General features: G+C 45.1%; 1 protein-coding gene and 1 pseudogene across 2 annotated transcripts in view; both read right to left on the bottom strand.

The window, feature by feature from the left end:
• SCAMP4 (secretory carrier membrane protein 4) overlaps positions 1–26,241 on the bottom strand; it is a 61,149-nt gene that overhangs the window by 9,185 nt on the left and 25,723 nt on the right. For both annotated transcript variants that reach the window (XM_063914811.1, XM_063914812.1), the window contains exons 4-5: positions 23,314–23,470; positions 4,380–4,481 (exon numbers count right to left, since the gene is read on the bottom strand). In XM_063914811.1, the coding sequence (XP_063770881.1) occupies positions 4,380–4,481; positions 23,314–23,470 (259 nt within the window). The remainder of the gene's footprint in view (positions 1–4,379; positions 4,482–23,313; positions 23,471–26,241) is intronic.
• On the bottom strand, positions 15,438–15,555 carry LOC134939403 (5S ribosomal RNA; annotated as a pseudogene).

A 26,241-nucleotide genomic window follows, 5' to 3' on the forward strand; every position in this document is an offset into this window, starting at 1 on the left:
CGGCATCTGCAAGGGGGGTCGGCGGCACGGCTCCGGACTCCATGGCTGGGCCTGTGTTCGATCCCTCTGGAGCTAATGGTGTCCAGTAGCCTAAGAAGCAAATCCATCCTGCACGCAGGTGAGTTCACTTCTCTCCCCTAAGTCCCTCGTAGCAGTGAGCCTGTTGCCAGCAGGACTCACTGAAAATAAGAAACCTAAAAAACTTTTTCTAAGCAGCTCTTTATGAGAGCCACCTAGATTGCACCCTGCTCGGACGGGCACAAAAACCTAACTGAGGCTTGGAGGAGGGTCATAGGGGGAGGAGCCAGTACACACCATGTGATCCTAAAAGCTTACTTTTTGTGCCCTGTCTCCTGCGGAGCCGCTATTCCCCATGGTCCTGACGGAGTCCCCAGCATCCACTAGGACGTTAGAGAAATTACTTCACAAAATGGGTAGGGGATAAGTGGAATAGCCTCCCATCTGTATGGGGCGTTTTTTGACTATGCTGAGACATTTTATATATACAGGTTGAGTATCCCTTATCCAAAATGCTTGGGACCAGAGGTAGTTTGGATATGGGATTTTTCCGTAGTTTGGAATAATTAGATGCCATAATGAGATATCATGGTGATGGGACCTAAATCTAAGCACAGAATGCATTTATGTTACATATACACCTTATACACACAGCCTGAAGGTCATTTTAGCCAATATTTTTTATAATTTTGTGCATTAAACAAAGTGTGTCTACATTCACACAATTCATTTATGTTCCATATACACATTATACACACAGCCTGAAGGTCATTTAATACAATATTTTTAATAACTTTGTGTATTAAACATAGTTTGTGTACATTGAGCTATCAAAAACAAAGTTTTCACTATCTCACTCAAAAAAGTCTGTATTTCGGAATATTCCGTATTTCGGAATATTTGGATATGGGATACTCAACCTGTACATACCTCCCAACATGACCCTCTCCAGGAGGGACAGAATGCTCTGCTCCTGGACTTCCCTCTTAATGTATGATTGCCATCACCTATGCTGAAACACCTTTCTTATCCATTACCCTGTTCCACACAGGTGCCAGCAATCATACATTAAGAGGAAAGTCCAGAAGCAGAGCATTGTGTCCCTCCTGGAGACGGTCATGTTGGGAGGTATGTATATATGTACTTTTATATGATATCCATGCTTTGCAGACACATAGGCACCAGCTAGAAATAGAACTCCACTTGAAGTAACAAGCGGTTTTTCACCTTTGACCTAGTGTGAAAATACATAGTGAGTGGGGAGTGTAGACAGCTTTTAGGCTGGCTGATTACAATAAATATATGTTCCTATTATTAGTATCGGAGATGGAAACCATCTAGTATGCTGTTTGTGGTATTATGTTCCTATGTGTGTGAAAGGGTAACATGTCAGGTTTAAGATAAATTAACCTACGTGAACGACTACTGCACCCAGCTTCACAGACACTGAAAGTAATATCTTTTAAGACTATGTTAGAGTGTTCCTAAAGTGCTATAAAGCCTATAGGTTTACACATAGCAAATCAGTTCCGAATGGAGCCAGTTCTGTCTGCAGCGGAATTATACCCCTTTACCACCTGTAGCAAGGGTCGCAGCCAGGAGCCTGACACGGCTGCGACCCGTGCAACAGCTCCCTTTTCCACAGCGCTCACCAACCCGGCATATTGCCGGGTTGGTGACGCTGCTAGTGATGCAGCAGGGGCGGCGCTGGGAGATCACATGAACTCCCAGCGCCGCCCTTCCATTCACTGTGAACGGGAGCCGTGTCACATCGACACGGCTTCCGTTCACACTACACAGCTTACCGGGTTGAACACGTGTTCAACCCGGCAAGATACCGGGTAGGATTCCTGGATCACTTGATCCGGGAATTTGCAGAGGGGGCCGTTTCCACTAGGAAAAAACACAGGTAAATGCGCGCCCCGCGCATTTACCCGTGTTTTAAAGCTAGTGGAAAAGGGGTATTAGTTTTCCTACAAACTGACTACAGCTTATTAACTCAGACGGAGTTCTAAAATGGGACCCTGAAGATGACTGAAACAAATTTATTTGAAACTACTTATAATCCATGACCATTTTCAGGGACAGTCCTTAAACATCTGAAAAACAGCTGCGTATTTCTTATTCTTTTAATTATTGTTACTGAATATAACTTGTTATTACTTGTATGTTTTCATTGTTGTAACTTGGATAAATATATTTTTAATCGTTTTGAAATGTCCTGTGTCAGTCTCCATATTTAACACACTGTGGGCCTAATTCAGACTTGATCGTAGCCCTGCAAAATTTTGTAGGGCTACGATCAGGCACACTGACATGCGGGGGGACGCCCGGCACAGGGCTAGTCCGCCCCGCATGTCAGGCCCCACCCCGCAGAAGTACAAACGCATCGGACAGCGGCGATGCTTTTGCACTTCAGGAGTATCTCCCAGCCAGCGCAGCTTTTGCGTGCTGGCTGGGAGCTAATCGTCGCGGCCTGGGTCGCAGCGGCTGCGTCTGACGTCACGCAGCCACTGCGGCGCACCCCCCGCACAGTCCAGCCACGCCTGCGTTGGCCGTACCGCGCCCACAAAATGGCGGCCAAACGCTGCCGTGCCGCCCCCTCCCGCCCAGCAACCACCTCTGCCTGTCAATCAGTCAGATGCGATCGCTAGGCAATGACAGCCACCGGCGCACTGCAGCGCCGGCGCACTTCTGACCTGATCACTGCGAAGAACGGCAGCGTGCTATCAGGTCAGAATGACCCCCTGTATCCCTGAACCTGGTTGGTTGAGTTTTTCAACCAAAAAGGATATATTATGTTTAAAGTGCGCTATAAATGTTAGGAAGGCAGCCGTCACATATACCAAAAGGGAACACCTTATCCCTAAATATTGAAGCAGCCAGAAGAATAGATGAATATGTGCAAAAAAGGCGCCTAGATAACAAAGATGAATGATATGTTTATGAATAAAAACATATATCTTTATTTATCACAATTAAAAAAATCATAAAATTACCATATAGAACCAAGTGTATATTATTGCACTATCCCAAATGAGTTTTTCAACCGACAATACCATGAAGAGTGGTACAGTAGAGCAATTTAAGCATGCTTGGGATAGACATAAGTATATCCTTACAAAAAAATAAAGATCAAATATGGTATGAGGAAAGAATATAGTTAAAAAAAAAAAAAGAAAATGGAAAGACTAGATGGGCCAAGTGGTTCTTATCTGCCGTCAAATTCTAGGTTTCTATGTCACATACATCCATTACCAATAAGGTCAACTTTCTATTGACCACATCAATACAATATTTCATCATATACTGTAGTTCTTCGTTCTTGTATGCTCTATGAGGATTCAATTAAGGTATATGTACTATAAGTGTAAGCTCTTTTAGTATAATATGCCAGTAAGACTCAAGGTGTTGGGTCACATGTGCTTAACTGGTTCTCCTGCATTATGTTTACTAATTTGGTAGTTCTAGTGTCTATTACATTTAAATTAAACCTATTTGGTTGCCTACAGTAAACTATTGCACATCCACATTCTGCTTTTTCAGTTGTAAGTAGAGCCAGGATCAAAGTACTGCTCTATGGGGGTAATTCAGAGTTGATCGCAGCAGGAAATTTGATAGCAGTTGGGCAATACCATGTGCACTCAGATGGGGGCAGATATAATATTTGCAGAGAGAGTTAGATTTGGGTAGGTTATAATGATTCTGCGCAGGGTAAATACGGTCTGCTTTAATTTTACACTACAATTTAGATTTCAGATTGAACACACCCCACCCAAATCTAACTCTTTCTGCACATGTTATATCTGCCCCCCCCCCCCCCCCCTCCTGCAGTGCGCATGGTTTTGTGCAACTGCTAACAAATCTGCTGCTGCGATCAACTCTGGATTATCCCCTATAATCACTTTATGTTCTGTTCGTTCGGATGATCGCACAACCTGTTGCCATCCAGATCAGCAATAGAGGGTATATATGCACTGATCTTGTGGAAGACACTGACCTCTCCAATAGGTTCAGTTATGAGTTGGTGTACAGGGTTGTGCTTCGGTTGTCCACATATTTATTATTGACAGCCACCAGCTCTTAGTTTGCCAATTACATTGACCATAAATAATTTGATTTGGTCCTGGACCAGCATCCTGTGGCACCCACTGCACCGATACATAATTATTATTTTTTTAAATAAACAAAGTTTTAAAGGCAACTACAAAGCTTATTTTCAGCCAAGGATTACATTTTTCCTCTCATGGGAATTCATTCATTGTTTTAAAATAGACAAGAATATGAAATATATACAGGAAATTAATTTAAAGGTATTATGGTTGATGAACACAGAGGTACTTTTGATAGAGTAGACTCACCAGGCTCCCCATCCTGAAATCCCAATGGCCTGGATAACTGATAGGACAAACTGTGCCCCACACACAAAGAAGAAAGCCATGAAGTTGAAGGAGCTGTCAGATCTGAAGGAAGTTACAAAACAATATTCTGACATTAAGAAGGAAATACATGAATTATGACATCAAGTACTCTAGTTTGCACATCATTATCAGTGGGGTTTACGTGGCGCACGGGATCCCGGCAGCAGAATGCTGGCGGGGGGCGAGCGCAGCAAAGCCCCTTGCCACAGGTTCTATTCCGACTCTATGGGTGTCATGGACACCCACGAGTGGGAACAGCCCCTGTTAGCCGGTATTGTGGCTGGCGGCATTGTCAGTGTTCGGTATCCCAGCGTCGGTATGCTGACCACCGGGATCCCCGTGTGCCGGCCACGTAACCGCATCCAATCATGGTGGCGTAGGACTGGCGCTATCATAAATTGGAATAAGCGTGTCACATTATTGCCATCTTATCATTCATATTTGGTGTCATACCCAAGTAAGAGCACATAAAATCAACTTTTATTTAATTGTGGAACCTTTAATACTTTGTTCCCTTATGTATTTGTAAGTCATTTCTGATGCTGAAATTTGGACAGTATTCTGAAATACAGACAGGATATCGCAATTCCTGATAGATGATACATTTGAAGTAGACTAAGGATTGGTTTTATTGTAAGGTCGAATACATGATTATAAGCACACAAACATACAATCTGAGATCACAAAAACAATGGCCAAAGGCCATTTAAGTAAAGAAATTCGGAAAGTTTTTACATAAAAATGTTAACATAATAAAAGAACACAAAGAAACATATAGAAAATAGGAAGAAAAAAAAAAAGAGAAGAAAAATGGCCATGGCCAGTTGGAAAAACTAGGAGTTGAAGCATAGTTAAACCACAGTTCCCAAATCTCATAAAATGTATCCAATCTGCCATGTAAGGATGAAGTAATCTTCTCCATTGTAGCTATGAACCAGATTTTAGTCAGAGCCACGTGCATAGGAGGTGGTGATGGCTGCTTCCTAGAGTTAGCCACTGCCCACCTAGCTGAATGCAGAATTTGAAGTATAAGGTTATTACTATATACACTTAGGCTGTAGACTGGTAGTCCTAACAAAAGCAGTCCAAGGGCTTAGAAAAACATGATTTAGGAGTATACTCCCTAAGAGGGACTCAATATTAGTCCAATATGGGCGGATTTGGGGGCAATTCCACCAGATATGAATGAAGTCCTGCTTCCGGCCACGCCCTTGCCAACACAGTGGAGAGGATGAAAGGAAAATTTTATTCAACCTAGAGGATACTTAATACAAGCCGGTGTAAATTTTGTACTTGTTTTCTTTAATCAATGAACATAAAGAGGACTGTGCAACATTTTGCCTAATAATTCTCCAAGCATCCACTCCTGGAGGTGGGCCCAGATCCTCCTCCCATTTACTTTAATGAGGAAGGATAGAATCCAGATTTAAAGAACAGAATAAACCATATAAAACTGATATAATACCCCGTCTCATTGAAGAATATAGACACACTCTTTCGAAAGGTGTAAGCTGCCGGAAAACCCATGTTTTAGGTAATGGACTTAAAAATTAATGTAATTGTAAATATTCATAAAAAGCAGGTCTTTGATACTTATGGACTAACATAAGTAAGGAGCACCAAGAGTTGCCTTCGATGAAATCAAAGACAAACCTGAGGCGTCCCAGCAATTGAAACCAAGAATGTGACCAAAGAGAGGAAGAGCCCAGAGGAAAATCCGGGTTATCCCAGATTTAAGGCATCAGAAGGAATATGCACCAGAAGAGTTTGTATCAAATATAAAATTGTATACAGATCCATAGGAATTTGTAATAAATATACCTAGATATTTAATTGGTGCGCCAGGTAAAGGTAAGAATTTTAGCTATCAGGGACTTAGTCTCTTCTCTAATATGCAAAGGGAGAGAGCTTCTGATTTTGAGTAATTAATACGATAACCAGAGAAGAGAGAGAGAATAAGAAGATAGAGTCTGAAACAAATTGGGAAAAGATGTAAGTGGGAAGGAAAGGCTAAGTAAGACATCACGAGCGAATAATGATAGCTTAAATTCAGTATCCCCAACCGATATTCCCTTTATATCTGGATTAGAATGAATTAGGAATGCCAAGGGCTCTATAGTCAGTGCAAATATTAGGGAAGATTGCTGGGTGGAATTACTAATTGTGAAAAGGAGGATTTTGGTAGTTACCTATAAATCCCTTTTTCAGAAGCCATAGGGGACACTGGCACAACTTCAAGACCGTGGGGTGATGATGGTGGGTTACAGGGAGCTGGCACTTTAAATAATCCAAGAAGTGAAACAGGCTCCTCCCCCCTCTATCCCCTATCATCCCTCAGTTATGAATTAGCCGAGAGGAGACAGGAACAAGAGAACAGAACTATACGAGAGAAGAGAGCACATAATCAAAACAGAACAGAACAACAATGAAGGCAAGAGAGCAGCAACGGGCAGGCGGCCAGTGTCCTCTATGGCTTCCGAAAAAGGGATTTATCGGTAAATACCAAAATCCTCCTTTTTCTGTCAGCCACTAGAGGACACTGGCACAAGTTCAAGACCGTGGGGACGTCCCAAAGTTTCCCCCCTGGGCGGGAGATCGCTGAGGAACTTGCAAAACAAAAATGGCCAAACTGTGAAGATGAAGCCGCAAAAGTATCAAACTTGTAGAACTTGGAAAATATATGAATACTGGACCAAGTGGCTGCTCTACAGAGTTGAGACATGGTAACCCCCCTATTAGTGACCCAGGAAAACACAACTGAGCGTGTAGAGTGGGCCGCAAAGGATAATGGAGGTTGCCTAGATTGACGTAGATATGCTTGATGAATAGTCAACCGAATCCAGCAGGCAATCCTCGCCATGGAAGATCATAAAGCATCAGTCTTTTGTAACAGTGATGTCCGTTCCACGTAGATCTTCAACGTTCTCACTACATCCAGAGAAGGTGTCCCAGAGTCCTCCTGTAAGGACGGTACCACAATTGGTTGATGGAGATGAAAACCCGACACGACCTTGGGACGAAAGGAAGAATGTGTTCTCAACTCAGTCCTATCAGGATGAAAAATCAAGTAGGGAGGCATACAAGACAAGGCACTTGATTCAGATACCCTTCGGGCTGAAGCCATGGCTAATAGAAAATCAGTCTTCCAAGTAAGATAGTTAATATTGTGTCTTCCAAGGGTTCAAAACAGGGTGACTGCAGATAATCCAGCACCAGATTCAAGTCACAAGGAGCTGTAGGGGGAACAAACGGGGGTTGTACCCGAAGGACCCCTTGTAGGAAAGTTTGCACATCCGGTAGGAGCACCAGGCGTCTCTGAAAGAAAATCAATAAGGTAGATACCTGAACTTTCCGGGATCCTAGACGAAGTCCGGAATCTAAACCTGCCTGAAGAAAGGGCAAGAACTGTGAGAGACGAAAATAATCTTATTGAAACCCTTTTCGGTCACATCAAGAGATATAAGAACGCCAGATGCGATGGTAATGGGCTGCCGAGACAGGTTTTCCTGCACGAAACATCGTGGGAATTACACATTCCGGTATACCTTTGCGTTTTAGGATGTCTGTCTCAAGAGCCATCCCATTAAATGTAGTCATGGTAAATCTGGATACACGAAGGGCCCTTGTTGGAGTAGATCCGTTTGCAGAGGTAGAGGCCAAGGATAGTCCGCTAGCAGAAGGTGCAGGTCTGAAAACCAAGCTCTCTGAGGCAAATCTGATGCTACCAAGATCACTGTGATTGACTCCCGTTTGATTCTCTTGAGAATTCGAGACAATAGAGGAAACGGAGGAAACACGTATACTAGGTCGTACGGCCAGAGCGTCTACAGCTTCCGCCTGAGGATCCCATGTTCTGGAGATGTATCAAGGAAGCTGATGATTGAGATGGGACGCCATGAGATCCACCTCCGGACACCACCAGCACTGTGTCAGAGCGTCTAACACCTCTGGGTGAAGTGCCTATTCTCCCGGATGTAGATCCTGACGGCTGAGGTAGTCTGCTTCCCAATTGTCTACTCCTGGAACGAATACTGCAGAGAGGACTACATTGTTGCGTTCGACCCACTGAAGAATGCGTGTCACCTCTCGCATCGCTTGGCGACTGCGAGTTCCTCCCTGTTTGTTTACGTACGCTACAGCAGTCGTGTTGTCCAATTGAACGCTTAACGCCTTGGATCAAAGAATTTGGGCAGCTTTTACCAGCGCATTGTAGATCGCTCTCAGTTCCAACACATTTATTGGCAATAGTGATTCCTGTGGAGACCAATGGCACTGAAGATGGAAGTCCAACACAACCACACCCCATCCCCTGAGGCTGGCATCCGTCGTTAGGAGCGTCCAGTCCCATACACCGAACCGCCTGCCTGCAATGAGATTGTGCAGTTGGAGCCACCAAAGAAGCGAAAGTCACGTCTCTGGAGTCAGTCAAACTAACTGTTGAAGGTGTAGATGATACCCTGGCCATTGCTGTAACAGATCCAGCTGGAAAGGATGTGAATGAAAATGGCCGAACTCCAGAGTTTCAAAAGCTGCTACCATTTCCCCAAGCAAACGAATACATAAATGGACTGATACCAGCCTTGGCTTGAGGACAGCTTGGACCAGTTTCTGTATACCCAGAGCTTTGCCTTGACGCAGAAAAAAAACTTTCTGGACGTTGGTGTCCAAGGTCACACCGAGAAACTGGATATGCTGTGATGGCCGAAAGTTGGATTTCCAAAAATGGATTATCCATTCGTGTTCCACTAATACATTGTATGTTAATAGAGCATGCTCCTGGAGAATGAGATCTGATGGAGCTTTGAGGAGGAGATCATCTAGGTATGGTATTATTGTGACTCCCAATGATCTGAGGTTAGCAATTTTCACTGACATGATCTTAGTAAACACCCTGGGGGCTGTGGACAGACCGAATGTTAAGGATCTGGACTGAAAATGATCCTGTTGAATCGCGAACCTGAGAAAACGCTTGGTGTGGTTCGGAATGTGGAGATATGCATCCTTAATGTGCAGAGATATCATAAATTCCTTGGGTTCCAGGCTCGAGATCACTGAGTTGAGCGATTCCATCTTGAACCTGTAATAAGACCGAAACTGATTTAACGATTTCAGATTCAGAATTGGTCGTACAGTACTGTCTGGTTTTGGTGCTACGAAAAGATTGGAATAGTAACCCTTCTTTCGTTGAAGCAGTGGTACCGGCATTAACACAGCCGATTCTACCAAGCACTGTATTGCACCTTGAAGGGCCAAACGTTTGTCAGGAAGTGGAAGTCTTGTCGTAAAATATTTCTTTGGCGGCAAAAATACGAAATCTAACTTTTACTCTTGGGAGATGATATAGTGAATCCACACATTGTCTGATATCTCGAACCAGGTATCCTGAAAGTTTCGAAGCCGCGCTCCCACCGTATTTGGGCCCTGGTGCGAGGGGAGACCGTCATGCCACAGTATTTTCTGCAGACTATGGGTCTTGACGACGAGCAGCAACTGGTTGCTTGCTGCGACCTCTACTATTATTATTATTATCCTTTATTTATATGGCGCCACAAGGATTCCGCAGCGCCCAATTACAGAGTACATATGCATATAATTGAAAACAGGAAGACAGTGACTTACAGTTGAAGACAATATAGGATAAGAACAGGGTAACTAAGCATAACTACACCAGTAGACGACATAGAGATAAGTTTCAAGGTGGCCAAAAAAAACTGCAGAATATGGGCAGCTGAGGATTATTAAAGAAAGAAAATGATAAGCACATGAGGGAAGTGGGCCCTACTCATGAGAGCTTACATTCTAAAGGGGAGGGGCAGACAGACAGGGGTGACACAGATGGGGTAGACCAAGCATGGGACAGATTGTTAGGATGAGATTTGGCTGGGTTTGGTAAAGAAAAAGGTCTTAAGAGCCCGTTTGAAGTTCTGTAGGGAGGTGGAGAGTCTGAGGGGGGAGAGGTAAAGAATTCCAGAGAAAGGGAGCAGCATGAGAAAAATCTTGGTGATAATAGTGGGAGGAAGTAATCAGAAGACAGGAGAGTCGGCGTGTATTAGCAGAGCGAAGAGGACAGGTGGGAGAGTAAAGGGAGATAACGTCAGAGATGTAAATGGGAGAGGAGTGGGTGAGTGCTTTGTGAGTGTGAGAAGTTTGAATTGGATTCTGAAAGGGAAGGGAAGCCAGTGAAGGGCTTGTAGGAAAGGGGAGGTGGATGTAGTGCGTTTGGTGAGGAAGATGATCCGGGCTGCAGCATTGAGGATAGATTGGAGTGGAGAGAGGTAATGGTCAGGGAGGCCAGTTAGAAGGAAATTGCAGTAATCCATTCTGGAAATAATCAGTGAGTGAATAATGGTCTTGGTGGCATCCTGGGTGAGAAAGGGTCTGATCCTGGAAATGTTTTTGAGATGAAAATGAAAGGTTTGTGAGAGGAGCTGAATGTGTGGTTTGAAGGAGAGGGAGGATTCAAGGATTACGCCAAGACAGCGTACTTGGGGACTAGAGGAGATAGTCGTGCCATCAATGGACAATGATGGCAAGAGTGTGGCAAGGGTGTAGTTCTTCCGCGTCCTCTAAAAGGCTGAGTGGAACGAAAGGAATTCCAGTTTAAGAGCGCTTAGGTGGTCGCGGAAGGGTTGGTAAAAAGGTAGATTTACCACCCGTAGCCTGAGAAATTAATGAGTCTAGTTCTTTTCCAAAAAGAATGTCACCTGTAAACGGAAGTGCTTCCGCCACTCTTTTTGGCTCCGCGTCAACTTGCCATGTCTGAAGCCAAAGAACTCTTCTGGCTGCAATAGCTGCTGCTGAGATTCTCGAGATAACTTGTCCGATATCTCTAGCCACTTCTCCTAGGTATATAGCTGATTCCTTAATATGTTCCACTAAGATCAATACTTCAAACGGAACTTCCTCTTGTAATTCCTTTATCAATTTAGTGACCCAATGCTCCACTGCCTTGTTCACCCAGGAACTCACCAAGGTTGGCCTAAGTGAGACACCTGCGGCCGAATAGATGGACTTCAACATGGTGTCCAGGTTCCGGTCAGACGGGTCTTGCTCCCAGAACAGGTAATGCAGTCTTTTTGGACTACCTGGATAGAGAGGAGTCCACTCGAGGTAACATCTCCCATTTATCAGTCATAGCTGATGGAAATGGATAAATACTTAGAAAACATTTAGGCATCTGAAACCGCTTGTCCGGGTGTTTCCAAGCCTCCGTCAGCTGATCATCCAGTTTCTTGGAAAAAGGATAAGTGACCGATGAACGCTGCTTTCTTCCAAATAAAGCAGTATATGGTGAATCCGGTGTCGTAGTCTCGGAAGTGTTCAAAACTTACCTTATAGCTAAAATAAGAGGTTCAACCCCCTGAGAAGCTTCCTGTGGAACTTCGTCTGGGTCAGTAATTTCGCCCAACTCACGATCGTCCTCTTCAGCTTCGTCCTGAGAGAGAAGACCTGCCACCCAGGGTGGTTCTGTAGCAATAGAAAGTACATCATTTTGAGGAATCTCCTTAACCGTATTTCGTAAAGAAGACACCTCATTATGTAATTGTGAGATGGTTCCTGTGTGCGCTACCGCCAAATTAGCATCTTGGGACGGATTAACTAACATAAGCTCTGAAGCACATGCTTCACAAAAGGGAGGAATTGTCTGTGTGAGCTTTTTTTTTTATTTTTACACTTAGCATAGATAAATAGTTTTTGTGGTGCCTTATTAGCCGATCCCTTGTCTGCCATTGTGACGGACAGAGTGAAGGCACATACAATTCACACCAGGAGAGAGAGAGAGCGAGAGCGAGAGAAGGAAAGAAACAGAGCTGATCCAAGAGGCAATGCTCGCCAAACTTTGTGCCTACCTGATGTCTTTTTATCATGTCTGTTATACTACTGAACTTCCATGTTACTGAAGTGTACCTGGTGTACTAAATAAAACTGCACTGAATCTTTTTCTGGTGTCTATCTGAGTTCTCAGGAACCCTGTTCCCTCACATTTCATTACAGGGACAGCGAGATCACTCTTTGACTAGGCAATGGGGAATATGAGAAAAATAAACCAAGGTGAGACACAGTAGCCAGGTATATGGAAGTACCCTAAGGCACTGCTTTGTGAGCAGCCAACTGAGACTGTCAAGATGTAGTCAGTGGAGTAAATTTAATGGTATGCTGTGCAATGCTGAATAAATATATCTAGAATGGATCTGGAGAAATTCTGTCACAACCAGGGGACTGTGTTTAGCCACACAGACCTCAAGAAGACACTGGCCCAGTAACTGATTCACTGGAAGAGAGAGGATCTTGATGAGCAGGAGGATGATGATGTTGAGTCATATGTAGAGGCATTAATTACTGTAGGTATTAAAGTTTGGAACCAGTTAGAGATCTCCAGGAAGAGGTGAAGAATTTTAATAGAAGCTAAAAATAGCAAAGTATATAAAAATAGGATTTTAATACCTACCGGTAAATCCTTTTCTCCTAGTCCGTAGAGGATGTTGGGGACTCCAAAAGGACCATGGGGTATAGACAGGATCCGCAGGAGACATGGGCACACTAAAAAGACTTTTACTGTGTGTGAACTGGCACCTCCCTCTATGCCCCTCCTCCAGACCTCAGTTATAGGAACTGTGCCCAGGGGAGACGGACATTTCGAGGAAAGGATTTTTGTTAAACTAAGGGCGAGAGACATACCAGCTCACACCACAAACACACCGTACAACTGGATCAGCAGGAAACCAGATAACAGTATGAACTAACAACAGCAACAAGCTGAATATAACTAATACACAACCCTCGTGTAACCGAAAATAACCAGTATCAATACAACTGCAAGGAACAGTCCGCACTGGGATGGGTGCCCGGCATCCTCTGCGGACTAGGAGAAAAGGATTTACCAATAGATATTAAAATCCTATTTTCTCTTACGTCCTAGAGGATGCTGGGGACTCCAAAAGGACCATGGGGTCTATACCAAAGCATCAGACCTGGCGGGAGAGTGCGGACGACTCTGCAGCACCGATTGAGCAAACATGAGGTCCTCCTCAGCCAGGGTATCAAACTTATAGAACTTAGCAAAAGTGTTTGAACCCGACCACGTAGCTGCTCGGCAAAGTTGAAGTGCCGAGACCCATCGGGCAGCCGCCCAAGTAGAGCCCACCTTCCTGGTAGATTGGGCCTTTACTGACTTCGGCAACGGCAGCCCAGCCGAAGAATGAGCGTGCTGAATCGTATTACAAATCCAGCGTGCAATAGTCTGCTTGGAAGCAGAATTTCCAATCTTGTTGGAAGCATACAGGACAAACAGAGCCTCTGTTTTCCTAGTAAGAGCCGTTCTGGCGACATAAATTTTCAAAGCTCTTACGACATCAAGAGGTTTTGGGACTGCCACAGCATCCGTAGCCACAGGTACCACAATAGGTTGATTTATGTGAAACGAAGAAACCACCTTCGGCAGAAATTGTTGACGAGTCCTCAATTCCGCTCTATCCACATGAAAAATCAAATATGGGCTCTTGTGAGACAAAGCCGCCCATTCGGACACTCGTCTGGCAGACGCCAAAGCCAAAAGCATGACCACTTTCCAAGTGAGAAACTTTAACTCAACCTTACTCAAAGATTCAAACCAGTGAGACATAAGAAACTGCAACACCACTTCAAGATCCCACGGTGCCACGGGTGGCACAAATGGAGGATGGATATGCAGGACTCCCTTCACGAAAGTCTGAACCTCAGGAAGGACGGCCAATTCTTTTTGAAAGAAAATAGACAAAGCCGAAATCTGCACTTTGATGGAACCTAATTTCAGGCCTGCATCCACGCCTGCCTACAAAAAGTGGAGGAAACGACCCAAGTGAAACTCCTCCGCAGGAGCTGCTTTGGTTTCACACCATGACACATACTTTCTCCAAATACGGTGATAATGTTTTGCCGTGACCTCCTTCCTAGCCTAAAGGAGAGTGGGGCTGACCTCCCCGGGAATACCCTTCCGAGCTAGGATTTGGCGTTCAACCTCCACGCCGTCAAACGCAGCCGCGGTAAGTCCAGAAACATGCAGGGCCCTTGCAGTAACAGGTCCTCTCTTAGAGGAAGCGGCCAGGGATCTTCTACTAGTAATTCCTGAAGATCTGGATACCAGGCTCTCCGTGGCCAATCTGGAACGACGAGTATTGCCTGAACCCCTGTTCGTCTTATGATCCTCAACACCTTTGGAATGAGAGGAAGAGAAGGGAACACATACACCGACTGAAACACCCATGGAGTTACTAACGAAGGAGAGAACGACCTGGCACCGGTATAAATAGTGATAAAGTGAGGGAGACCAAAAGTGGACAATTGTTTGAAAGGAAAAACCTTTCAATTGCAGTCCCTATTGGTGGTGCGCCCAGAGCTAGAAAGTACATGTACTTGAAAACTGGAGAGAAAGAAAGCTCTTGTGTGGGCGCACTCTTGAGAGAAGAAAGAAGAGAAAATTCTTCAGATATGAATCGAAAAGATATTTAAAACATATATTTATTTAGCAATTAATTAAAAAGTTAATAGTATCCCACTGAGATCAAAAGAACAAGATTTTTTATTTTTTAATGGTTATATCAAATGAGAAAAAATATGCGAAAAAATAAGTAATGTTCTGGTCTAAATAGTCACATGAGACGGATTAGAAAGGTTGCAGACACCTGATAGTCTGACAGCCGTTTCTCCTGACCAGCACAGAAATTCTGTGTTAATAAGACCAAACAGGGAGATCCAATTCTATGTCTTTGAAAGACCACTGAAGGGGTCAATACTGGACAGATTAATGGTCACCTGTTGTACATATGGCACAATTTATCAACATATCTTATACATTCCTGAACGTTCGATGGTAGACGTGAAATTGGAAGGGAAAGAAGAGAAAGGCAATGAGACAAAGAAAAACCCAGATTGGGTAAAAGAATGGGGGAAAGGGAAGGAGTGAATATTGGTGATGCTGCTGTTGGTGTCCACCCTTCAAGTGAAGGGGAATAGTATCCTTCTCTACAACACCAGGTATTCCCAGGGAGTCTCCTCTCAGGTACTGACCTGGCCCACCGCTGTTTGGCTTCCAAGATCGGACGAGATCGGGCATTAACGGCGTGGTATGATAGTAGAGAAGCTATCTACCAATGAGAGTGCACCTATATAAGAAAAGTGAGAGAAAAAGATGATAGAAAAGGATACGGTCTGGTTAGTGTGTGGATCTGCTTTCCACGTTAGGCAAGGTGAGTTAGTCACCACATGGTGACGTGATACACCCTGGATCGTGGATGAGAGTCCACTGAAAAGGGGTAGGCCAGTGAGGATGGGAAAGAAAAAAAAGAAAGAGAAAGAGAAAGTATGTAAAGTAATGAAAAAATATAATATATGACAGTCAGTTTATGTGGATAAACATAAGATGATTATCCCAAAAAGAGGGAACAAATATCTATATATATGGCAAAAAATGAATAACATAAGAAAAAACGTCAGGTAAATTTGTGAATCACAATGAAGATAACAGATATGTTTTGTGCATGGGCACCTATGAGTACAGTGATATAGATTCACTATTGATATGAGAACAGTGCAATACACTGTTCAGGTGAAATCTGGTGACGGAATGTGCAACAGGTTAGTTAACCTATATGCATAAGGATTGATAAATTGTGATATAAATGGGAAATCCCACAAGTTGTAATCACTAGTATATCTAATGCATTATACACATGTCACCATAAAGATTTAAATATTGAAAATGATACTCATGGTGTCAGATAGTGTCAAATTCCGGGAACCAATGGTAACCAGCAATCCTCCATGGAAGAATCTCCTGCTGGGGTCCGTGGAAAACGCGTTTCGCACGTTGGGTTTGTTCACTTCCGGGATCTCGCATTTCCATTCTCAGTGTGGGGTTTAAAAACCCTGTTAATTGATATAGCAGCCAATAGAAATTTTACTTCCTGATTGAGCATGGGGGCGGGGATGATACGTATGTGTATGCGGGCTATGGGAGCGTATTACCAGCGCTTTCCAGCCGACGTCAGCGGCACGTGATCGGATCGAGGTAACATAGGAAGCGGCGCTAGTAAGCATGCGCAATGAAAACCTCCCTGTCGCCAAGGTAACCCGGTGCATAGAGCGGCGCCATATTGGGAGAGGGTATTCCAGGAGTTGATGTGAAAGTCTCACTGTCGTCATGGTAACTGTGGTACGGAGAGCGGCACCCTGTTAAGAGAGGGTATTCAGGGATTGTTGTGCATGTGAATTATAGTATTGAGGTAAGTAGGTATGTTATATAACATGAGAATTCAGATATGAGTTTTGGTGCTCACTATAGTGTCAAACCGAGGTTGTGAGCAGGTATTATAACTTATATGGCAGAGGCTGTGAAAAGGAGAACACTCTATTGAGTGAGCTGATCTGGGCATAGGAGTGAGACGACATGAACATATGGCCCTTTAGGATTCACCTGGACCAAAATATGGATAAATGAGAGATAAGAATATAAAATTAGTATATCATACATGGAATATATGATTAAAAAGTGTATAATACATTAAGTAATGGGATCATATAAATTATAGGAAGCTAAATTGGGAAATACTGACATTAGTGATGTTGGGAATGTTAAATTTTGGAGATTAGGGTGCTATCAGTGGGAACGTATGAACGACGCACACCAGATCTTTTGAAGTGGGCGTGTCTGGAGTCCGCAATATGGGCGGACGGTGGGGGGAAAAGGGGTGGGGGGTTTGGGGGGGGTGGGTCGGGGTGGGAGGGGGTTGGAACAGGTGTGAAGGGCGGGGAAGGAAAAAAGAACATACCTGTGACCCTGGTGATCGGGTCACAGGGACGTGCTGAAAAGAAATTGTGCCTAAGGTGCAAGGGGGTAGTGTCATGAAGGAACAATTGCGGGGACAACCTGGGTTGGAAGAAAAGAGGGGAGAGTGGATTGGAGGGGGTTGTGAAACCAGGTTAGAGAAGCTTGAAGTGTGCTGATGATTGCAGCGGGGTCCAGTAGAATGGGGTGAGGGGGGCGGTGGGCGAATTTGCTGATGAGGTAGGGGGTGACAGAGAGAGGTGTGTGGGGTATGATGTGCATTTGGACCTGGAGGGTGGATATGAACTGGGAGATGAGAACTGCAGTGGATGGGGTGCCCCCCTAAATGAGGAGGCCTTGGGTGTGGTGCAAAGTGATATCACTGTGATGGGGAAAGTTATTGGTAGGGATGGCGACAATAAAAGGGAATGTGAAAAATGTGTATATACAATGTATCAAGATTGTGTATAGGAGAGGCGAAAATAAACTGGGAGACACGATGATGGTGGATGTGGGGGGACCACCTGCATGGGTGAGTGTGGGTGAATGGTATGGAGTAAGTGGACTGGGATTGAGAAAATGATTTGAGGGATTGGGAAGGGGGGGGGGGGGGGTTGGTTTAGAAACTAGGAGTAGCAATAAATTGAAAATGATTGAAGGTGTGTGCCCTTGATAAGGGGCGAGGCTGGGGGAGGGTGGGAAGGGATGCAGATAAAGGAATAATGAGTGATAGTAAAACAACCAATTGTGACTGATCTACGGGGTTGGCGTGGACCCTCTACATTGGCGGGGGTAGATGAAGTGAGAAGAAAGAAAATAGATCCATTTGAAATCCATGGACATAATTAGAAGTGTTTATAGAAAAGCGCCATAATTAATATTTTCATTCAGTCCATGGGGTCTTAGAGTGCCGAGGCGAAAGATCCATTCGCTCTCTTTTTTGTACAATTCTTTGGTCATGTCGCCTCCTCGTATGCCCAAGTGAATACGATCTAAGCCAAAGAATTTGAGATCCTTCATCAGACCTTTGTGTTGAAAATGAAAGTGTCTGGCAACCGTGGTGAGTTGTCTCATACGTGCCAGATCTTTGGATGCGTTTCGAATATTCCCCAGATGTTCTAAGACCCTCTCTTTTAGTTTTCGTGTGGTCATACCGACATATTTCATATTGCAGCTGCAAGTAATGCAGTAAATTACCGCTTGAGTATTGCAGTTGAAGAAATGTGATATTGTGGTTGATTGACCATACTTGTCTGTGACCATATTGGTTTGAAGTATGTGTGTACATGCCTTACATTGGCCGCACGGAAAAGAACCCGTTGTGGCCGGCTTCTTACGTGCTGTGGTCAGCAGGTGGCTGCGAACTAGTCGATCTTGGATGTTTTTTGATCTACGCCAGCTCATCTGTACCGAAGGGCCCACAGCAGAGGATAGATCCGGATCCAGTTGGAGTATGGGGAGATGTTTGGTTATAGCATTTTTGAGCAATCTCCACTCCGGGCAGAAAGTTCCTATAAATCTAACTGAATCCGCATCTTCTGAAGTTGTCTTGTTGGTCCTGAAAATTAGTTGATCTCTCTTGACAGATGTGGTGGATTGGTAGGCTCGTTTTAGTGATCGTTTGCTGTATCCTCGGGCAAGGAGGCGACTGGTGAGATCCCAGCTCTTGATTTGAAAAATGTGATCCTCAAAGCAATTGCGCCGGAGTCTAAGATATTCTCCTTTGGGTATATTCTCAATGGTCGGCGGGAAATGAGAACTGGTTTGAAAAAGGAGACTGTTGGTTGCAGTCTCCTTCCGATATAGCTCTGTTTCCAAATAGCCCGTGTGAGATCTATAAATGTAAACTTTTTAATTAATTGCTAAATAAATATATGTGTTAAATATCTTTTCGATTCATATCTGAAGAATTTTCTCTTCTTTCTTCTCTGAAGAGTGCGCCCACACAAGAGCTTTCTTTCTCTCCAGTTTTCAAGTACACCCATGGAGTTACCAGGGCGTCCACTGCACAGGCTTGGGGTCCCTCGACCTGGAACAATACTTCGGAAGCTTCTTGTTGAGGTGAGATGCCATCATGTCTATCTGAGGAATTCCCCAACGCCTTGTCACTTCTGCAAATACCTCTTGATGAAGAGCCCACTCTCCTGGATGGAGATCGTGTCTGCTGAGGAAGTCTGCTTCCCAGTTGTCCACGCCCGGGAGGAAGACTGCTGACAGAGCGCTCACATGTTGTTCCGCCCAGCGGAGAATTCTTGTGGCCTCCGCCATTGCCGCCGCGCTCCTTGTTCCGCCTTGGCGGTTTACATATGCCACCGCTGTTATGTTGTCCGACTGGATCAGGACAGGGAGACCCTGAAGAAGGTTCTTCGCTTGCAGGAGGCCATTGTAAATGGCTCTTAACTCGAGAACATTTATGTGAAGACAAGATTCCTGACTTGACCATTTTCCCTGGAAACTTCTTCCTTGCGTGACTGCGCCCCAGCCTCGGAGACTTGCATCTGTGGTCAGCAGGACCCAGTGCTGGATTCCGAACCGGCATCCCTCTAGAAGGTGAGAACCTTGCAGCCACCACAGGAGAGAAATCCTGGCCCTGGAAGATAGACTTATTTTCCGGTGCATGTGCAGGTGAGACCCGGACCATTTGTTCAGCAGATCCCACTGAAACACCCGGGCATGAAACCTGCCAAACGGAATGGCTTCGTAAGCCGCAACCATCTTCCCTAGCACTCGAGTGCATTGATGAATCGACACTCTTGTCGGTCTCAGAAGCTCCCTGACCATGGTCTGTATTTCCAGAGCTTTGTCCTCCGGAAGAAACACTCTCTGTAGCTCCGTGTCTAGGATCATGCCCAGGAAGGGCAGCCGAGTTGTCGGGATCAACTGAGACTTTGACAAATTTAGAATCCAACCGTGATGTCGCAGAAACGACAGGGAGAGTTCCACATTTCTTAACAACTGTTCCTTTGATCTCGCCTTTATCAGGAGATCGTCCAAGTACGGTATAATTGTGACCCCTTGCTTGCGAAGGAGTACCATCATTTCCGCCATTACCTTGGTGAAAACCCTCGGGCCGTGGAAAGCCCAAACGGCAACGTCTGAAATTGGTAATGAGAATCCTGCACCGCAAATCTCAGGAAGGCCTGATGAGGAGGATATATCGGGACGTGTAAGTAGGCATCCTTTATGTCGACTGACGCCATAAAATCCCCCCCTTCTATGCTGGAGATCACAGCTCGAAGAGATTCCATCTTGAACTTGAAAATTTTCAAGTATGGATTGAGGGATTTTAGGTTCAGAATCGGTCTGACCGAGCCATCCGGCTTCGGCACGACAAAGAGGCTCGAATAGAACCCTTCCCCCCCGTTGGGACGGGGGAACCGGCACAACGACCCTCTGTTGACACAGCTTTTGTATCGCAGCATTTACCACTACTCTTTCTGGAAGAGAAACTGGAAGGGCCGACTTGAAAAAGCGGCAGGAGGGTATCTCCTGAATCTCCAGCTTGTACCCTTGGGACACTATGTCTAAGACCCAAGGATCCAGGGCCGATTGAAACCAGACCTGACTGAAGAATTGGAGACGGCCACCCACCGTAACGGACTCCCACAGGGGAGCCCCAGCGTCATGCGGTGGACTTGGTAGAGGCGGGGGAGGACATTTGGTCCTGGGTGCCTGACACGGCAGGCGACCTCTTTCCCCTTCCTCTACCCTTTGAAGCGAGGAAGGACGAGCCCCTTCCTTTTTTGTATTTATTAGGCCGAAAGGACTGCATCTGATGATGGGGCGCCTTTTTCTGTTGTGTGGGAACATAAGGAAGAAAAGATGACTTACCCGCAGTAGCGGTAGACACCAGGTCAGCCAGGCCGTCACCAAACAAGACACTACCTTTAAAGGGGAGAGCTTCCATATTTTTTTTGGAGTCAGCATCAGCATTCCATTGATGAATCCACAGCGTCCTCCAGGCCGAGACCGCCATGGCATTGGCTCTTGATCCCAAGAGGCCAACATCCCTCTCCGCATCCTTTAGGTAATCTGCAGCGTCCTTGATATAACCAAGAGTCAAAAGAATGTTATCCTTATCAAGGGTATCCATATCAGAAGCCAAATTATCAGCCCACTTAGCAATAGCACTACTCACCCATACCGACGCCACAGCAGGTCTGAGCAATGCACCAGTATTAACGAAAATGGGCTTCAATGTCGTCTCCAGCTTGCGATCCGTCGGATCCTTGAGAGCAGCCGTGTCAGGAGACAGAAGCGCCACCTTCTTGGACAATCGGGATAGAGCCTTGTCCACATTGGGAGACGACTCCCATTTTTCCCTGTCTTCAGAGGGGAAAGGATATGCCATCAAAATTCTCCTGGGAATCTGCCACCTTTTGTCAGGCAACTCCCAAGCTTTTTCACAAAGAGCGTTCAGTTCATGAAAGAGGGGGAAACTTCACCTCAGGCTTTTTCCCTTTAAATAAGCAAACCCTTGTGTCTGGAAAAGCAGGTTCCTCAGAGATATGTAAAACATCTTTAATAGCCACAATCATGTACTGAATACTCTTAACTACCCTTGGATGTAAAGTAGCCTCATTGAAATCGACATCGGACTCAGAGTCTGTGTCGGTATCTGTATCTGCCATCTGGGTAAATGAACGTTTTTGTGACCCTGAGGGGGTCTGTACCTGAGACAAAGCGACCTCCGTGGATTTCCTCCATGTTTGTGTCTGAGAATCAGATTTATCCAGCCTCTTAGACAATAAAGCCACATTTGCATTCAGTGTACTCAGCATATTCACCCAATCAGCAGTCGGCTGTGCCAACAGAGTCATTCCCAAATCCTTTTCTGCGCCCCCAGTAACCTCCTCCGGGGAGGAACACTCAGCCTCAGACATGTCGACACGTAGTACCGACACACCCACACCTGGCCAAATCAAGGGGACAGACCCACAGGGAAGCCTGCACAGAGAAACATAGTAAGCTCACACCCCAGCGCCCATATACTGCAAATAAATAATATATGTGGTTTCCGCTGAAATGTAAAGATAACAAGCACCAAATTGCATGTGCCCGCCCCCCCTCCGTTTAGCTCCCTTTTACCGAATATGCCTTCTGCCAGTCAAATTGACCCTCAGTAACTGCTGCCCAGGGCGCTCCCCCCCAGTGCCCTGCCACCTGTGAGTGCCGTTGGTGATGTGTGTGGGAGCATGGAGCGCAGCGCTACCGCTGCGCTGTACCGTTACTGAAGTCTTCTGCCGTCTGATGTCTTCTGTTCTTCTAATACTCACCCGGCTTCTTTTTTCTGGCTTCTGCGAGGGGGGGTGACGGCGTGGCTCCAGGAACAAGCAGCTAGGCGCACCAAGTGAACGAACCCTCTGGAGCTAATGGTGTCCAGTAGCCTAAGAAGCAGAGCCCTTAACTAAGAAGAAGTAGGTCTGACTTCTCTCCCCTCAGTCCCACGATGCAGGGAGCCTGTAGCCAGCAGGTCTCCCTGAAAATAAAAAAGCCTAACATAAGTCTTTTCCAGAGAAACTCAGTAGAGCTCCCCTAGTGTGTGTCCAGTCACTCCTGGGCACAGAATCTAACTGAGGTCTGGAGGAGGGGCATAAAGGGAGGAGCCAGTTCACACCCAGTAAAAGTCTTTTTAGTGTGCCCATGTCTCCTGCGGATCCAGTCTATACCCCATGGTCCTTTTGGAATCCCCAGCATCCTCTAGGACGTAAGAGAAAAGAAAAGAGCTATAAAAGTATCCGAATATGTCACAGTATGATGAGATACGAGGTACGGGGTATGGGGCAGTGGTTAGCCTCTCATTTCATCGTACCATGTATTGAATTTCTGTCCCTGTGGACAACCAAAGTACAGTTTTTATCATTAATGCCTCAAAGGCATAGAGAAATAATAAGCAATATAAAAAGGGTTATATAGCAAAGAGACAGAGTTAGGAAAACCATGCAAATGTATTAAATAAAAAAGTGAATAACTAAGTGTGCAATATAATACAATGTCTAGTCACTACACATACAGCAAGTAGTACATGATCTGCATTCCTCACTCGCACCTAAATTAACAACTAGAGCTCACCTGAATGCTTTATATACTGGACGAAACCAGCATACATAACCACATGGGCTGAACATAACCAGCCACAATATAGCCAATCCAAAATTTACCCCAGAGCCTCCAGCAATCCACCACGCAAGACATGCAACCAGATTCACAGCAAGGGACAGGCAATAAACTAAGGGAAAAAAAGAATTCAGATTAATCGCTACACACCATAGGTGATCATCTATATTATTATATACTTACTGGGAACCTTACATTTATTTATAGTGCCAGCATAGTACCCAGCACTTTATATATTATATCGTACATAGTAATAAAACAATATTCGGAATAAAAGGTTTACGATATATAGGAAACACAGGTTTACGATATAGGAAGAGAAGGTGTTTGCTACATGAGGCTAAGGTGGTTATAAAGGTTTGTTAGCAAGCCAAAAAAGCACACCAATGGGCAAAACCATGTTGCACTGCAGGTGGGGCAGATATAACGTGCAGAGAGTTTTAGATTTGGGTTGGTTATATTGTTTCTGTGCAGGGTAAATACTGGCTGCTTAATTTTGACACTGCAATTTAGATTTCAGTTTGAACATACCTGACCCAAATCTAACTCTCTCTGCACATGTTATATCTGCCCCACCTGCAGTGCACATGGTTTTGACCTTTAGTGTGCTTTTTTGGTTTGCTAACAACCCTGAATAAGGTCTTAAGTCCTACAGACTACATATTGGTCCAGCCAGATTGCAGTGTGAAAAAGTGCTTAGTCCAGTCACACAGCAATTCTGGTTTGGGTGTCAGTTGTTGACAGTAGAAGGAGAATAAATGTAACTCTGACGTTAATAATATAGAGCGGTAGTAATCAGAATTCCCACGGTGGTTGAAAGTATGGTTCATGAATATCATGAGCTTTCCTAAAGAAGGATTTAAAAAAAAAAAAAAAAAAGCTTTAAGGTTTGTTAGAAGATGAACGGAAGTCCACAAAGTGGGAGCAGCACGAATAAAAGGGGTGTAGTATGTGTTGCCGGCGGTCGGGCTCCCGGCGACCAACATACCGGCGCCGGCATACCGACAGCTGGGCGAGCGCAAATGAGCCCGTTGCGGGCACGGTGGCGCGCTACGCTATCTATTCTCCCTCCAAGGGGGTCGTGGACCCCCAAGAGGGAGAAAAGCTGTCGATATGCCGGCAGTCGGGATACCGGCGCCGGTATGGTGGTCGTCGGGAGCCCGGCCGCCAGCAACCTGAAGACCAGCCGAAAAAAAGCTCTGTAATTGGAAACAGATGCAAGTAATAAATGTGGTTAAGAGAAAGTGGTTAATTGTTTTCTACTATAACAGCCAATAATTGGATATTGTGTAAGTTTTTTCTTTTATCATGCTTTACCATGTATTGTCTTGTCTCCCGCTACACTTATGTGTTTCCATTAGGTCACTGATGTGTATTTTGTATCCACGCATACTTCATTACGCTACTGGAATGTTCCTGTGTATATGTGGCCTCTACGGGAATGTCAGCGTATGGACTATTTTGCTGTTTTCTGACAATGGTCATGTTGTACATGCTTTATTTTAAGAAATAAAAAAAAAAAGTGTGTGAAAAAAAATAAATGTGGTTAGGAAGCGAAAAAAGCGAAGTAGTAAAGGTGAGAAATCTTCTGATATAAGAGAGATGTATGTTGGTGTACTTTTGTTAGTGCCGTTCTATGGGGGGGTCATCCCGAGTTGTTCGTTCGTTGACAATTTTCGCTATACTGCGATTAGTCGCTTACTACGCATGGTTCGCAGAGCGCATGCGCTTAGTTATTTTACACAAAAGTTAGGTATTTTACACACGGCCTAACGAGGATTTTTCATCGTTCTGGTGATTGTGGTGTGATTGACAGGAAGTGGGTGTTTCTGGGCGGAAACTGGCCGTTTTCTGGGAGTGTGCGAAAAAACGCTGGCGTTTCTGGGAAAAACGCGGGAGTGTCTGAAGAAACGGGGGAGTGTCTGGGCGAACGCTGGGTGTGTTTGTGACGTCAAACCAGGAACGAAACTGACTGAACTGATCGCAATGTAGGAGTAAGTCTCGAGCTACTCAGAAACTGCTAAGAAATTTCTATTCGCAATTCTGCTAAGCTAAGATACACTCCCAGAGGGCGGCGGCCTAGCGTGTGCATTGCTGCTAAAAGCAGCTAGCGAGCGAACAACTCGGAATGAGGGCCTATGTTAGAAGTAGTATTTACAGGGAAGCAAGAGAGGTATAGAGCAGAAAGTAAAGACAGCAAGGCGATTTGAGAGATTATGAATTTGCAATGGTTTGTGTTAGATGAGTGTATATTCTACAGACAGTTCCGCAAGCTTGATGTTGTAGGGTTTTTGGTCAATGGAAACAGATATCTGTCGGTCGCTGCTCATCTTACACACCTTGGGGATTGATAAGGCTCGTTATGGGGGAGAAGCAGTATCAGCGCCATTATGTGCACTGATACCGCTTATTCCCCATGTATGAATGCGGGGAAGTGTGCTTAGTGACAGGGGTGTTGTGCTACAAGACAGCACAATGATATGCAGGCAATGTATGAATGGTAAGTGGCAATGACCATTCCGACAACTGCAGCTATCGATTTTGACAGCTACAGGTGTCATTGACCATTCACCACAGTAGGGGCAGTGCTGCCTCTGGCTGTGGCAGCTGCCAGCTCTGGGCTGCATAGGAGATCTCGCGTATGTGATACGGAAGAGGGGGAGACAGAGCGCATCAGCGCTAGGCTTAGTAACTGTGGGGGGGTGGGGAGTGTCTGGCAACGATCGCTGGAAGGGGGAGTTTTCACCCTCCCCCCCCCCCCCCCCCCCCACTTCAGCATCAGAGATAATAATACATCTCCACTTCAATTTTCTGCTTATCAGGACTCTACACGGGATGTGCACCTATTCTTGTGCAGGATCGTAAGGTTTGGCAGTCGGACGT

Source organism: Pseudophryne corroboree, chromosome 1 (assembly GCF_028390025.1).
Source record: "Pseudophryne corroboree isolate aPseCor3 chromosome 1, aPseCor3.hap2, whole genome shotgun sequence".
NCBI lineage: Eukaryota > Metazoa > Chordata > Amphibia > Anura > Myobatrachidae > Pseudophryne > Pseudophryne corroboree.